Genomic DNA, 16,746 nt, shown 5'->3' with positions numbered 1-16,746 from the left:
TGAAGTAGCAGCAAAAACCCAGCTAGAAACACTTGACAGGATACAACACAGAGCACTAAGACTTAGTTTAGGAGCAGTCAAAACAACGGCCATTAATGCAGTGCTCGTTGAATCCAGAGAACTGCCTCTGCATCTGAGGAGAACTAAGTTATCTCTAACATACTGGATAAGAATCCAGGGAGGAGGAAATATAGCATCAACTGTTGTGCAGAACTATTGGGAATACACAACATTTTCTGGTGAAGGTTTTGGCTGGGACACTAACAAGAAGGTGAAACAGTACAAATTAGATACTATACAAAACAGTCTAGCAGTTATCCAAAGCAGCATTTCCCCATGGATGTTTCAACAACCCAAAGTAAATCTTCAAATATTAGAAAAGAGTGGACAGAGAGGAATGATAACACTGGGTGCATGGTTCAAGAGTATTTGACGAAAAGTTACTATAATTATCTTAATATTTTTACAGATGGATCAAAACACTCAAATAACGAACATGTAGGGGTGGGTATATACATCCCAGAATCTGACAAAGGAAGTGTTAGAGAATCTCAAACAGGTTATTAGTGTACACAGCAGAACTGACAGCAATAATCATCTTCAGTGGGTAGAGGAGGTTAAACCGATTAAAGTGGTGATGTGTTCAGATTCTGCTGCTGCAATACAAAGTACACAGTCAGGAGAAACAGTCCGAAAGGATCTTTTAATTGAGGTTTATATGAGCCTACTAAAGCTACAGCAACTAGGTATAGATGTTCATTTCTGCTGGATACCAGCACACGTTGGAATAGAGGGAAATGAGATTGCAGTTAAACTTGCTAAAAATGCACTAAACAAAAATGATAATGACATTTTAGAAATGTGTTTTGGGAGATCAGAAACAAAGTCACTAACTCATCAGGGAATAATGGCATCATGGCAGGAAACATGGAATAATGACATTAAGGGTAGAGAATACTATAAAATCCAAAGATCTGTCAGAGTCAGAAATAATCAAGGTAAATGTAGGAAAGAAGATGTTATCTTTTCTAGGCTAAGACTAGGACATACAGGGCTTATCTAGAATTTAAAATTTCTATGAAGTGTTTGTTAGTTTTTGTTAGTCATCATGATGTTACATGATGTTACACACTCCGATACAGTAGGTGGCGGTATGCACCTGTAACGTTGGTTTGTAGTCCGCCAGTAAACCAAGGAAGAAGAAAAGAGGTTTGTGGTAATGGGAAATAGAGTCAGAGGGAGACTTTTGGTTTTCTGTCTGCTGAAGGGCAGCTAGCCCAGGGCCTGACAATCATCCACTGCATCAGCTTTAGGCTTATTTCTCTCCTTTTACCTGTCGGTCTGCAAGCAACACTATGTTTGCCATCAGAAACGCTCTCCGCCTCGGGTCCAGGTTATCCATCCCCGCGGTGGCGAGGAGAGGATGCTCCGGGGCCTCCATCCCGGTGGACGATGTGGTGAACGGACTCACCGACGAGCAGATTCAGGTTAGCCACACTGGCTAGCTAACAAGCAACACAAAGTTCACTTGTCTGTGCAGATAAGCAGCTGGCGGAGAGAAAAAAGCCCTAAAGTCACATAAAACAACGTTTGGAGACAGTATGGTTTAATAAGTCTCACGGACAAAAGAATAATGTTATTTAAGGACTCTGTGCCCATGACGTGATGACATAACGTTAGCAAACAGTCGCAGATAAGAAGACCTGGATTTTAGCTGACCTAGCTAACATTAACCACCTAGCTAACAGATTTCGCACACGACAGCAACCTAATATTTGTCTACATTAGTTTGTTTGGACTTATCTAAATACTAAAGCAAGTGACACTAATATTTCTCTATTGGCAGAGTTATAACCAGCTTGAATTACCACTATTAGCCCTAGCTAATAGCTATATCGTTACCAACTAAGCAATCGTAATGGAAAGGTAACGTTGGCTCATCCAAACATGCTTTCCAATAAAGATGCGTTATTTTAACGCAAGGTGACAGCAGGTCAGTGGTATGAGGCACAAAGTGAGGGACTGAACACTGTCCGGGAGGACAGGGGGTGGGGTTAGTATAAAGGATTTGATTGGGTGAAAGTGGCTGTCCTCCCATTCTGGCCATTATGAAGCTGAATATACCTGTAATGTCAGTTAACAGATTTCTGCATGATTTTGAAATATCTTTGCACATCCACCTGCAACTCAAACAGCACATTTAGCTCCACTCGCTCTTAGGTAAAACTGATCAGTGTCTCGGTCTGCCATGCAGTCAAATGAAGGAGGAAAATGGGAACTAATGCCAATCGCTTCATTTTTCAGTGCTTTTAATGTAATAACATATATGAATCAGTTATTTTAAAGCCTATTGTTGTGTTTTCTGCACAGCTCAGGCAGACGGTTCGTAAATTCTATGCAGAAAAGCTTGCACCTTATGCCGATGAGATCGACAAGAAGAATGAATTTCCAGGAATGCGGGTGAGTTGAAACACTTTATTGTGCACATACTTGTAGTTCCCCGATTGAGTTGAATAGTTCAGAAAGTGGTAGCTTTGTCATAAACCTAAAGCACACCCCTGCTGTGCTGGATCTCATATGGGAGTTGTGTATTTCCACATAAAAAATTCACTATCAAACCTAGTGCAGGATTTCTGTCTTGGTAACTTTTTGCATTTTCTCTCCACCAGGAGTTTTGGAAAGAAATGGGGGAGATGGGACTCCTTGGGATCACTGCTCCAGGTAAGTTGGAGGAAAAAAATCATTCATTCTGTATGTAGAAGTAGTCACATTGTAGTTACCTGCAGGAAGCTGGTCAATTTGCAAAACAAATTTTTATGTAGTTAATGATCCAGTAGGAAACATGTTTATTTTTTTTATCAAAGCATGGACTGAAGGCTGCTTTCTTTTTTTGTAGTGTTTTAAAATTATTTTACACTCTAATCTCCTTCAGTGGAATATGGGGGCACAGGGTTGGGCTACCTTGATCATGTCATTGTGATGGAGGAAATGTCACGAGTGTCGGCAGCCATTGCTCTCAGTTACGGCGCCCACTCCAACCTCTGTGTAAACCAGATGGTACGCCACGCCAACGAGAAACAGAAGGAGAAGTACATGCCAAAGGTCAGGACCAAAACAGCTCATGCTTTACATTAAAAACTATTTGAAAAATACATAAAACCAAAAGCTAAGATGGATTCACTTCTTCATCCTCATCATGGTCTTTCCTGTTGCCAGTTAATGACAGGAGAGCATGTAGGAGCCCTGGCCATGAGCGAACCCAATGCTGGCTCTGATGTCGTAGCCATGAAACTCAAAGCCAAGAAGCAAGGTAGGACAACAAAGAGTGTGATTTATTCCTCTGCATTAGTGCTACATGCTGAAGTTGATTTATATTGTGCTTTTTCTTTATTGCTCTTGTTTAGTATCTATCTTTACTTGTATTCTTATTTTCAGTTTATATACCTCCTAATTAATTATTTCTTTTTTCTATTCATATTCATTCTTCTGTCCTTGAGCTGCTGCAACACCTGACACCTGAATTTTCCCTCTGGGGATCAATAAAGGCTCATCTTATCTTGTAGTTCATATATTTATACTCATGCATGTATACAGTATAGGCCTTCCATTTGAAATGTATTATTATCAAATATTGCTAGATATGCTCTGGTTGCTCTGCTGCTGATCAAATTCATCCATTCATCATTTCTTTGGGATTTTACTGACTCAGGGTTTGACAAAAACACCGTTGGCATTCAGCCCTTTTCCCACTGAATATTACATTTGCCAAGTGACTCTGACTCAGCAAGGCGGCATGTGTGTGCTGGATGGCCAGACTGTCAGTGTGAGCTTTAGATATACAGTATGTAATGAGACAGCAGCAAAGCAAAAAGTTACGTGTTTATAATTTAGCCCCGTGAGGCCACAGACTGATCCTCTGAAAGATGGTGTATCCTGTATTGTGTATGCATGTATTTAACTTTACACCATCTTATGTCACATCACTTCACTGACAAGCTATGTTGCCTGATAAGGGAACTATTTAGGCTATTTTTGGAGCCTTATTTCCTCAGCTAATAAACTATCAAAGTGTTGTCTCTGTATACAGCAAAACTAAGATCTCACATCTCCTTTGATAAATTTGCATTTCAGAGGTGGATTTAGACATTTTACAAGTGCTACATTTGGCTGATTTCAATTTGTATTTTCTCAAAAAAAAAAAAAATCAGATTCAGTGATTCCCTCATACTGCTGCTCTAGAGTGGAGAGAATGGGCTGAGCATGAGCCAAGGAAACCAGTTAAAAGAGAGTGAATATTGAACTTAGGTTAGACAGGTGGCCAAAACATGACTCCAAATTAATGATAATGTTGCTCTGTAACTGCTGGATGTATAAATACTCAACTTTTGGCATTTAAGTTCGCAAAATCAACTTAAAAGGTGATGATATGTCAGTGTTGTGTTCAGAACTTGTTTCTGCTGCCCACAAGTGGCCAAAAACATCAGTTATTGAAGGTTTAAAGACAAAAAGATGAGAGGAGAAGAAGAGAGAGGGCACACAAACTGTACGGGGAGGCTACAGAAGACAAAGACATTGTCAGTGCCCTTCATGTTTCTCAAATAACAGAACGATAAAAATAAAAGCAGAACATTTAAAGCCACCTGTAGAAAGTACACATGTTCACAGAAATGCAAATAATACCTGTTATGTGCTTTCACAGATACACCACTAAGTGAGTGAGTGCCATTAGTTCAAGGGTGCGATCGAGTGGTGGCTGCACCTTACTTTATGCCTTGTAAAAACTGATTTTGAAGCTGTTGTTGATGAAGTTTAATGATAGAGTAGTGGTGCACGTTTGATTTGTACTGGTTGAACCAGAGAGACTGAGGTGTTTCCAGGATGAGAGAATTTATTGTTGAGCTGTCATTAAATATGATAACCACAGGTCTGCACTCACACCTTCTCTCTTTTAACCCATGAATATCATTTGTAAATATGTGGTCATTTGAGATTTTACCATGGATCCAGACAAATGGCTTTAAAATCTTCATTAAATCATTTATTAATCACTCAATTTCTATTTTGCCTTTGAATTTTTCTACAGGTGACTACTATGTTCTGAATGGCAACAAGTTCTGGATCACAAATGGGCCAGATGCCGACGTCCTTATTGTTTATGCAAAGACAGATCCTGAGGCCCATCAAAGAGGCATCACAGCTTTCATAGTTGAAAAGGTAAATCCAGTCAAGTGAAGACGTATTCTTCTCTGCCTCGGGATTTAATTGTGGCTCAGGGGACATGGTGGGTTTACATGTTTTGGTCCATTCTGGGGATCAGCCCTGCATTTTGTCGAATGAATATGATACAAAATGATGGGAAAAGAACAAGAATCATAGCAACTAAAAGACTTTGTTTGTGCACGTATGTATGCACATTTTGTAGGGAATGCCAGGATTCTCTACAGCACAGAAGCTCGACAAACTGGGCATGAGGGGATCCAACACCTGCGAGCTGATCTTTGAAGACTGCAAAATCCCAGGTGTGTGTTTAAGTGCACCCTCTGCCATATGTTCACTTGTGTGAAACAGGAGAATCCATAGATCATGTTTTGTTTTGGCTTTGTTGTGTGTCGTGTGAGCTCTTTTATCAAGTAGGCCTTTTAATTTACTTTCTTTAAAATGTTTTTGTTTGTTTGTTTGTTGTAGAGGAGAACATCCTTGGTCCGTTGAACAAAGGTGTTTACGTGATGATGAGCGGCTTAGATCTGGAGAGGCTGGTGCTTGCATCAGGACCTGTTGGGTAAGTTCATACCAGAAATAGGCTTGAATAAAACTGTTTAAAAAATTAGATTGTAATTACATACTGCAATATAAAAATAATCCATAAAATGTAATATCCTGAGGGTCATTATTGTGTTTTCTAACATATTTATAGCACGTTTAACTACTGTTATGCATAGTGCCATCTGTTAGTTGCCTGAATCCAGTCCACATACTCACTCATATCCATTTCCATAAGTAATTTCTAATCAGTCTGACCTTTTGAATACTGAAACTCAAAACTTGCATTTTTTCTCAGGAAATAATTTGTATGTAAACGCTCTGTCTGCAAGTTAGATTTTGCAGGCTTGCCTGCAGCCAAAAAAAAGCTGGTGAGACATTTAGTTTGCATACGTGTGTACATTTATCCACACTGCATCCGGAAAGTATTCACAGCGCTTCACTTTTTCCACATTTTGTTATGTTACAGCCTTATTCCAAAATGGATTAAATTTTCCTCAAAATTCTACAAACAATACCCCATAATGACAATGTGAAAGAAGTTTGTTTGAAATCTTGAGCATACGTATTCACAGCCTTTGCCATGACACTCAAAACTGAGCTCAGGTGCATCCTGTTTCCACTGATCATACTTGAGATGTTTCTATAACTTGATTGGAGTCGACCTGTGGTAAATTCAGTTGACTGGACATGATTTGGAAACACACACCTGCCTATATAAGGTCCCACAGTTAACAGTGCATGTCAGAGCACAAACCAAGCCATCGAGTCCAAGGGATTGTCTGTAGACCGCCGAGACAGGATTGTATCGAGGCACAGATCTGGGGAAGGTTACAGAAAAATTTCTGCAGCATTGAAGGTCCCAATGAGCACAGTGGCCTCCATCATCTGTAAATGGAAGAAGTTTGGAACCACCAGGACTCTTCCTAGAGCTGGCCGCCCGACCAAACTGAGCGATCGGGGGAGAAGGGCCTTGGTCAGGGAGGTGACCAAGAACCTGATGGTCACTCTGACAGAGCTCCAGCGTTTCTCTGTGGAGAGAGGAGAACCTTCCAGAAGAACAATCATCTCTGCAGCACTCCACCAATCAGGCCTGTATGGTGGAGTGGCCAGATGGAGCCCAATCCTCAGTAAAAGGTACATGACAGCCTGCCTAGAGTTTGCCAAAAGGCACCTGAAGGACCATGGACCTCAGACCATGAGAAACAAAATTCTCTGGTCTGATGAAACAAAGATTGAACTCTTTGGCCTGAATGGCAAGCGTTATGTCTGGAGGAAACCAGGCACCGCTCATCACCTGGGCAATACCATCCCTACAGTGACGCATGGTGGTGGCAGCATCATGCTGTGGGGATGTTTTTCAGCGGCAGGAACTGGGAGACTAGTCAGGATCGAGGGAAAGATGAATGCAGCAATGTCCGACATCCTTGACTAGCTGTGCACCGACGCTCCCCATCCAACCTGATGGAGCTTGAGAGGTCCTGCAAAGAAGAATGGGAGAAACTGTCCAAAAATAGTAGGATCATATTCAAAAAGACTTGAGGCTGTAATTGGGGCCAAAGGTGCTTCAGCAAAGTATTGAGCAAAGGCTGTGAATACTTACGTACGTGTGATTTTTTTTTTTTTCCGTTTTTTATTTTTAATAAATTTGCAAAAATTTCAAACAAACTTCTTTCACGTTGTCAATATGGGGTATTGTTTGTAGAATTTTTGAGGAAAATAATGAATTTAATCCATTTTGGAATAAGGCTGTAACATAACAAAATGTGGAAAAGTGAAGCGCTGTGAATACTTTACGGCTGCACTGTACATGGGCAAAGCAGTGTTTACATTTTATTGAACCTATTATCATTACTGGAACGCTTAGAAATAATTCTAAAGTGAGAATTGAAACATTTATTGCTTTATTCCAAGTGCTTAGAAATGCTTAGCAAAGATGTTCACAACAAGCAACAACATGATTGCTGGAAAAACTCATATCCCTGACATTAAAAGAATGAAAGACTAAATCCAGGAAAACTACATCACAGACATCAAAAGACTGTGAGCTGTTGTTAAATATTGACTTGAATAAGACTTGTTTGAATTGTTCAGCAGTATCAACATTATCATTAATTTTCAGCATCATGCAGGCAGTTGTGGACTTCTCTGTTCCCTACCTACACGTCAGAGAAGCTTTCGGACAGAAGATTGGACACTTTCAGGTTCAACCATCAGTCTTCACTTTATACAAGAAAGAAGAGTTTTAAAATTCCCAGTAAATATGCTTTGTAAAGTGTAATACCTCTAGCATGAAGCCGGCAGCTACAGAATTTAAAACTGTGATTTGTCTTGAGTGAAATTAACATGTTTTATGTTCATCTGTTTGCAGCTGATGCAAGGCAAGATGGCCGACATGTACACCAGGCTGAGCTCCTGTCGGCAGTATCTGTACAACGTTGCCCGGGCTTGTGACAAAGGACACTTCAGTTCAATGGTGGATTTTTAATCACTCATCTACTCCTGCAGCACCCTGTTTAGAAAAAGATTGTTTAAATGTTGCTACAAAAGTTGCACGTCAATCAAGAAAATGTGAGAAAAAAAAAATAAATGGAGCATATGTCAATGCATTTGTGTGAAGAGAAATGTTCTTCTTTTATGTCTGTAAATGTAATTGTTTAAAATATTGCATAATTGATTTATAAAAAGATATATATTTTGAAATGATCTAAATTGATCCCCTTGATCAGTGTTAAATACAGTTTATTCCAATCCTCATATATATTGAAAGGTATTTTATAGGCATGAAATGCTGTGTTTAACAGGTTTAATACCAAAATACTACATATCATTTGGAATATTTTGACCTATAAAATTCAGTATAAAGATCAAAAACTGTTAATTGTAATCTCAGATGATGATAAAGAGTTTTGGGGAAAAAACTCTTTATTGTCCTGTAAAATCTTAAACATTTATGTCATATTATGTCATAGTGTCAGATGGTGATTATGCATGTGTTTGACTTTTCATATTGTGGTAAAATGTTATTTAATTTATTCTATTTTGCATAAAAAGCTTTAAAATGCCTCAGAGTTAACTTGAATGAAAGTCGTCTTTCATTACATGATAATTACATGTTAGCTTATTTTACTTTTTAGTTATTTTTTCCCCACCACTGCACACAGTGACTGTGTTGACCTGTTGTCGTTGCAGGACTGTGCTGGAGTGATCCTCTATTGTGCGGAGAACAGCACCCAGGTTGCGTTGGATGGCATTCAGTGTTTGGGTAAGTGCCAAGAAACCGAGTGGTTCAAATGAAAGCTGAACCTTTAAATAAACCTTAAAAAAAGGCAACTGTCATGATTTTATCAGTACAGGAAAACTTAAAATACTTTCCAGTTTGAATTTATTTATTTCAGTCAGGAGAATCTAGTTTATGGACAAAAATCATTGCTGATGCAACAGATTTATTTTATTTTATTTTATTTAACCAGGAAGTCCCTGAGATTAAAATCTCTTTTTCAAGGGAGACCTGGCCAAGATAGCACACCATTACAAGGTTACTAAAATTATTTAATAAAAATAACATATCAAAAACAGACAAGGCACAACAGACACATAACACAAAATCCAGTTTAAGAATAGCAATTGCACTCTTCGGTTACAATTTTTTATCAGAGCTTTGAACTCTCCCAGGGAGACAAAATTATTAAGCTGTGGTGTGTTCTGAAGGTTATTCAATGCCCAGGGTGCAAAATAGGAAAAAGCTGCTCTACCAAGTTCTGAGCAAATCCTGGGAACCTGGCAGAGCAGCCATCTAGTGGAGTGAAAATCATAATAGCTGTTGGTGATTGATAGGAGATTACACAGATATGAGGGGAGTTTACCCATTATGGCTTTGTAAATAAAAATATACCAATGCTGCTGTCTCCTTTGGCTTAATGATATTTAGAGTCATCTGGGGTTTACGCCCAATTTTGGGATGTACTTGTCAATGTGATGACCCGTCTTCACTCTGATTCTGGGTGGAGTCTTGTTTCTGGTGTGAAAGGTGGTGGTTTGATGTTAACATTGTCAGGAGCTGGAAGCAGTGCTCTACAGGTGCAGCTAATTTGGTTAATAAATAGCATGCTGACTAGTGAATGAATGGCTGCAGTGTGGATGAGAGAGAAGAGGCTCACTCGACTGCATAGTGTGAACATGGAGGAAGTTACCTACCTCTAGGATTTTAAACTTTTAGGATAATAGAGAGAAGTGGGAATATACAGTGTATATAGTATGGATGGATAGAAGCCAAGAGGTGTGGTTTAGTCAAAGTAATGAGTAAAGGTGTAGAGGAGAAAGAATGGAGTTGTCTTTCTGATCGAACTTCTTAAAAGTAAAATTTTAATGAGAATGTTTGACAGACATGAATTGCTCTCTGGACACGTTACATGCAGTGTTTTTATAATTACCTTCATTTGTTATAAAGAATTTGCCTCTTTGTGTTCATGTTCTCTCGCTTGTTGCCATTTTCACTTCATGCCAAGCTTCGATGAAACTGAGTGCACATGACATTGTTGCCTTGTTTTGCCAGGAAATGCCTTAATTTTATAGTATTCTGTACACAGAATGTAATAATTTATTAAAACAAATGACCATGTCAAGTTAATTGACAAAAGCACACATTGGTTGAGTTATTCCAGCCAGCACAAGTTTGATCACTAGCAACTGACAAAGATGTTAAGAGCTCAGCGACTTATTTAGTCTATATGTGAAGTGAATATGTGTGCATTTTATTTCTTTTATTATGTGCACTCTAATGAAACCCGCTCTGTTACTGCGCACTAACTTTGTGTCACTTGTCAACAGGCGGTAATGGCTACATCAACGACTACCCCATGGGGCGATACTTGCGTGATGCAAAGCTGTACGAAATCGGCGCAGGCACAAGTGAAATTCGCCGGCTCATCATTGGACGAGCCTTCAACTCCATGTTCAAATAATCAGAACTGAGAAATGGCAATCGCTAAAGACTGTACGAGCGGTTTGCTGTGGATAAACAGTTACTCACACCCAGGGCCTTATACTGTATGAACTGTTGCTGATGTTGTCAGATTATCACGTGTCAGAATCATTCTCACCTGCCATTTTAATTCATATATAAACAAACTTTACTGAAATTACTCAGTTGACTGTGATGTTACATGCTCACACAAATGAAATGTTGATTTAGTATGTTAAGTTGCCTTGATGTCATTTTGTTTTCATATTAGTCTAATTAGAGTTACATTGATTTGATATCCACTGAAATGCCAAAAAAAGCAATAAAATAAGTATTTAACCTTTATAAATAAGCAGTATCGCAGATTTTCCTCCTATGTGATGAAATTAAATTAGTTTTTGGTAATGTTAAATGCAGTTGTGAACCAGTCAATCATTCTTTCATTTTATCATTGTGTTATAGTTTATTTAGGCCCCGTGATGTGATGAAGGTTGACTTTTGTGTTGTCTTGAACACTCTGACCAGAGCTCCAAAACTACTGCTGCCAAGAGTTTTGGCATCAACATTGTGATGGCCGCTGTTTAGTTTCTCCTTCAACAAACCACGTTGGCGTCTCAAGGATATATAAGAATGAATGAATGAATTCTGAATTCATTAATGTGCACATGCGCCAGCCTGCATGCTGCCTGTTGTCGTAGCTCCGTCTAGTGTATTGTATTTTTTGCTAGTAACAAAAGAGTTTCCCCCGGGGATCAATAAAATATTATATAAGATAAGCTGATGTATTTGAAGCTAATGGCTGAGCCGATGAGGGGCTCCGAGCTCCGGGACAGTTTGACAGGCCACTGTTGCTTCGATAAAACCTGAGAACATTCGGTAATGACTGTCTCTAACCTTAACAGTGAATATCACTATAGTTGATTACAAAAAAATCATGACTTTGATCATTCATTGTTTAGTTTTTTTTGCAAACGGATAACTGTTTCTGATCAATAAGGAAAAACAGCTGATGTCTGAGGATTCTGTTGTAGAGAATGAGCATTAGAAAACCACTGATTCATTTTTGGGAGCCAACGTATTCCACTGTTGTGTCTGTACAGTCTGACTGGAGAGACCCTCCTAAAGATTTGTTTGTCTTCTCTTCTCCAGAGGACTATTGGTGTCAGAATATACATGTACACTGTGAAAATGTATGAAATATAGTAGTTTGCAGTAAAAAAAAAAAAAATATTGACTTGAATTCGTGTCAGTTTTTCTGTGCTTCCTTTAGGATCATACTTTATGTCCCACAGGCATACTCAGAGTTAAAGGAATTTAAAAAGAAAACTCAAAAGCACTGAAGCCAGTTTACTAGACATGGGGAGTGCTGCTCAGCCTGTTCAAGACAGTTGTAACATGGCTCCCTGATGATGTCATCAGGGGTTGATGATGTCATCAGCGGGTTATCTCGACAGGTGCAGCATTCCAAATCGCATACTTTCTTTTTAGTAGGTACTGCAGCTGCCCTTACAAAGTACGTACTGTTGCATGTAGTATGCACACATTTGGGACATACTACTTTGTTATAACATTGCACCCTGAACTTTGACTTGCTCATATTCATCCTGCGCAGAGGATTGTGGGTCAGAATAGCCAGAAAAGCATGCTGGCTTGCATACTGCAAAATGCGACTGGATGCAGTAGGACATCCTGGTATTTTTGGCATACTGCATTTGTATGGACATACTAAATCTTTTTCTGGCATACTAAATAGTATGGTACTATGGGTATTGGGCTTTGAGACTACAGATGTATAACTGAAAGTCTGCATTACAAACTACAAAAAAACTTGGGACTTGAGTTTAAAAGATGTGGCCATTTACCAGGCAGGGAGTTTTTAACAAAAAGATGCCACCGGTTGCATTATGGGAAATGTAGAATCCTGCATTTTTGGAGTTTGACCCATTCAAGGGACTAATCATCAGGATATCTCTTCTTGTGCTGCTTTGTTTGTGGCCTTTCTGTTTTTGTGAGTCCCCCAACTTGATGCAAGTGCAATACTAAATCACTTTAGCCCTTAACAGCTTTAGTAACCATTATCTTTAGCTGTTATGTAAATGTAGAGAGGTAAAAAGTACAATATTTGCCTCTGAAATGTAGTGAAGTAGAAGTATAAAGTAACATAAAATGGAAGTAATCAAGTAAATACTATACTTATATGCAGTATAATAATTGAGTAAATGTTACTTTCCACCATTTAATATATAATATAAAACAACATTTAAATAAGCACTACTTTTATGAAGTCAGTAGTTTTCAATTACATGCTCTTAAATCATTTTTCTTTCTCAAACTTGAATGACTCCTCTTTTGGTCACTGCAACACTGTTTAAATCCCTCGCTCAGTTACCTGCTGCTGAAACTTCTCTGTCCATCAGCTGTTGAGATGACGGATCATCAGCTTATTGCCTCCAATCCATCTTCTGTAATTTCATCTCCGTCAGCTACTGGGACTCAGGCTGATTGATGTGCAGAAGACTGTCTGGTTGGACAATACTGCTCAATATTGCCCCGCTGTGTGTCATTCTCAGCTCTCTGTGATAATACCACTCAGCAATCTGAAGGATTAACAGAGTTGGTTGTTTTATTTCTTAACCCTCCAGTGGAGATGAAAGAGAAGATGCTTCTCGGCTCACTGCAGAAATGTAAAAGACACTCGGTCTGCTCTTTTGACTGTGATCAGAGATGACTGTGCTTGTCCTGAAATACGGGTGCATTTATGGTTCAGATGTATCCTGTGATAAAAAGAAACGTAAAGAAAACACATGTTTCTGTAGTCCCTCTGTACCCACTGAATGTGTAGATCCTTGTTTCTAGAAAAGCCAAAGGGAAGACAGTAGTTCAGACAGTGATTGAACTATCCAGAGCATCTGAATAATACATGGGTGTTCTGTTTCAGGGTGGATTTTCCTTTTACTGAAAACAAGTCAGGTTTAAACATTAGTATCTCTAACATACTGGGACTGCAATCAAACTTTATCGTGTAAGAATTCATCCTCTTAAAAATCCATGATACATGAGTGTAAACAATAATGTCACTTTGTGGAGGTGATTGAGGACGTGACTTTGTATTTCTATTTTATTTTTATTGAGATCATTTACTTAAGTAAAAGCAAAAATACCACACTATAAAATACTCTTTTACAAATAAAGTCCTGCATTCAAAATGTTATTTAAGTAAAGGTAGAGGAGTACAAGCAGCAAAATGTGCTGCAGTATCCAAAGTAAAAGCACTGATTATGCAGAATGGCTGCTGTGAGTGTTTTATTGTTATACTATTGGATCATTATTATTGTTCAATTAACATTTAGGAAGTACTTTAATGTTGTAGTTTGTCTAAATTTAGATAACTAACTTTTCTCAAGCAGTTTAATCTGTAACAATCTATCATATTTTTTATGTAAAATCTTCATCTGCAAAGAAACAAGTAACTTTAGCTGTCAGGAGATATGTTGAAATAAAAGTACAATATTTCCCTATGAACTTTACTGGAGTAGAAGTATAAAGTAGCATAAAGTGGAAATATAAATAGAGTACAAGTACCGCAAAATGGTACTTAGGCACGGTACTTGAGTAAATGTATTTAGATACTGTCCACCACAGTGTGTGTCCGTGTTTGCAAGTTCTGACTGGACTGTCTGAGAATAAAAAAGAAATACTGGGTTTTTAGTTGTGGCTGCTGCTGAACTTGAGACACTGAGTTTGTAGAGAACTAAGTTAGTTCACAGTTAATGCAAGAGACCATGTGAACTGATCTTCAAAAGTGCAAAATTCAAACTAGTTCTGATGAAGGGGACTATTCAAGCAAAGGCAAGGAAGCTATAAACAATAATTCATGGTGGGCGTAAAATGAAAATGTTCATTGTCATTAAACAGACTGACTTTTCTCATTTTCATCTCCTCTCTTTTTGAAACGGTGTGTGTTCCTCTGATGTTATCAAAGACAATCAATCAATCAAACTATTTCTACCAGTTTCCAGTCCTGAAGTGACAGGTGGCCCCTATCAAAACACAATGACAAGATGGAGGATGATGGTTTGCTTCAGAGATGATTGTGCATCTGCAGCACACAGAAGTCACTTTAGAGAGAACTAATCATATTTGTTTGTTTTTTAAAATGTCTTATCAGAATGTTATACTACAGACCATTATTGTGTATTGTTTTGCTGATATATTTGTGTTTTTAATTTGTTTATTATCAGATTAGGTCTAACATTAAAATAAAGCATGCTAACAAAGGGTTTATAAGTTCTCACTAGTTACTTTCTAAAGGGTTAATCAATCATTGAATGCTTTGCTGATCACTAATAAGTGATTATAATGCATACTTCCAGGTTGTGAGCCCACGTCTTTGTGAAGGAAGCTGCTGTGTAACTTTTGTCAGTGGAGTGTGCTTTGTCTTTTTAACTGCATGGCTCTTTATTAAAGGGAGGACTCCTCCCTTCAAGGGAGAGGTGCATACTGAATGCCTTATTGTGAAAGTGAACGCCTTATTGTCAAGTGAAGGTTTCCCTTTTAAAATAAGCATCAAGTCTGAAGTTAATGTGAGTGAGTTGTTAATAAATGTTTTTTGGCTGCTGTGTAACCTTTTTTCACAAATGCAGAGAGTCAGAAAATGCCATGGGAGGGGTCCTTAAATTAATTAAGTTTAATAAAGAACCATCTGCAGGATACACACTTAATGAAGATGTACATCAGGGAAATGTGGCTTCACAACTCAAAAGCTCTTTCTTCTGCACTATGATGGCTTGTTGGAAATATTGACCATTAATGAGTTAATGTGTGATTATGGCGCTAATGCATCCTTTATAAAGGGCTTATACATTCTAACTACAATGGCTGTATTAATGGTTAATACATTATTTCCTAAAGCTTTATAGATCAGTTATAAGCCATTATTCAGAATAACTTTTGAGTTGCTCAGTTGGAAAAAAAAATCCCTTTGTGTGGTTGGACCACTTAATTGGATCAATATCCATTTATTAACAACTTATCTATCATTTTACAACTTGTAAATGCAGACATGATGGCTTGTTATAAAGTGAGAAACCTACACACATTTATTAATGGATTACCACCATTTATTACAGTATTTTTACTAAATAGAAAGGATAAACACAAGACACAAGGATTTCCTAAAACCTGGCAAGGTTGTTCCTATATTGATAGCTCATAATCTGATCTATAAAGCATTATTAAATGATTTATTAACATTAATAAAACAGTTAGTTTCAACTTATAAACCCTTTTTAAAAGGTGACTTTCTAGAAAGTGGCACCCTGATGATTAATATCCATGTAAAGTATGCATTATATAAGTAGCCAGGAGAAGGGCACTTGGAAGTTGCAGCAGTTTTTCTGTCTCTGTCTGCAGACTAAATGTTAATGCATGCAAAGTGTTATATCAGCACTGCTGCGATTCAGTCATGTTACAGAGAGATACACAGAGTAAATGTATAATTTCCCTTAATATTGTATGAAATGCATACATGTATGTATGTATATATTTATTTTATTTGAGTTTAGTGAACTAAACTGCAGGGAAATGAAGGGAAACCAGGACAAGAAAGTTTGAAGTCCCAAAATTTGTGGACCCATTTCTGCACATAGACTTGTGCAGAACAAGCCCATAATGGGAAAACCCCAGGTTCCACTATGTAAAATGACACTGTAGAAAATGTTAATCCAAAGTCACATAAAATAGATAACAAACTCCTCTACATCAGTGCTCCAGGAGGCACCATGCAGCCACATGTCAGAGCAGGTTTTGGTCATGAGCCAGAGCTGACAAGCCACCGACCCTTCATTCAGTGCTGAGCAGCTCTTTCAGCCGCTGCTGCTGGGGTTAATACAAGTGTCAAAAGAACAGGGCTTAAAGACATTAACTAGGTGAAAGCCATCTGTCAGCCACAGCAGGGCTGCTGGGGGACGGTGACATGTGGACGGCGTGTCCGTGGCCCTTTAAGAAACTCCATGTTTTCGCTA

General features: G+C 38.4%; 1 protein-coding gene across 1 annotated transcript; it reads left to right on the top strand.

The window, feature by feature from the left end:
- The first annotated feature begins 1,189 nt into the window (after positions 1–1,189).
- On the top strand, positions 1,190–11,963 carry ivd (isovaleryl-CoA dehydrogenase). The gene is made up of 12 exons (XM_044166038.1): positions 1,190–1,487; positions 2,371–2,460; positions 2,670–2,721; positions 2,933–3,102; positions 3,217–3,310; positions 5,084–5,214; positions 5,423–5,519; positions 5,686–5,779; positions 7,883–7,964; positions 8,132–8,236; positions 8,953–9,025; positions 10,591–11,963. The coding sequence occupies exons 1-12, from the start codon at positions 1,356–1,358 to the stop codon at positions 10,722–10,724; spliced, it is 1,254 nt and encodes a 417-aa protein (XP_044021973.1). The 5' UTR covers positions 1,190–1,355; the 3' UTR covers positions 10,725–11,963.
- Positions 11,964–16,746: the final 4,783 nt, after the last annotated feature.

The sequence above is a fragment of the Siniperca chuatsi genome, linkage group LG15 (genome assembly GCF_020085105.1).
Source record: "Siniperca chuatsi isolate FFG_IHB_CAS linkage group LG15, ASM2008510v1, whole genome shotgun sequence".
NCBI classification, from domain to species: Eukaryota; Metazoa; Chordata; class Actinopteri; order Centrarchiformes; family Sinipercidae; genus Siniperca; species Siniperca chuatsi.
Note: the sequence above shows the minus strand (reverse complement) of the source record. Positions and strands in the feature narration are given on the sequence as shown.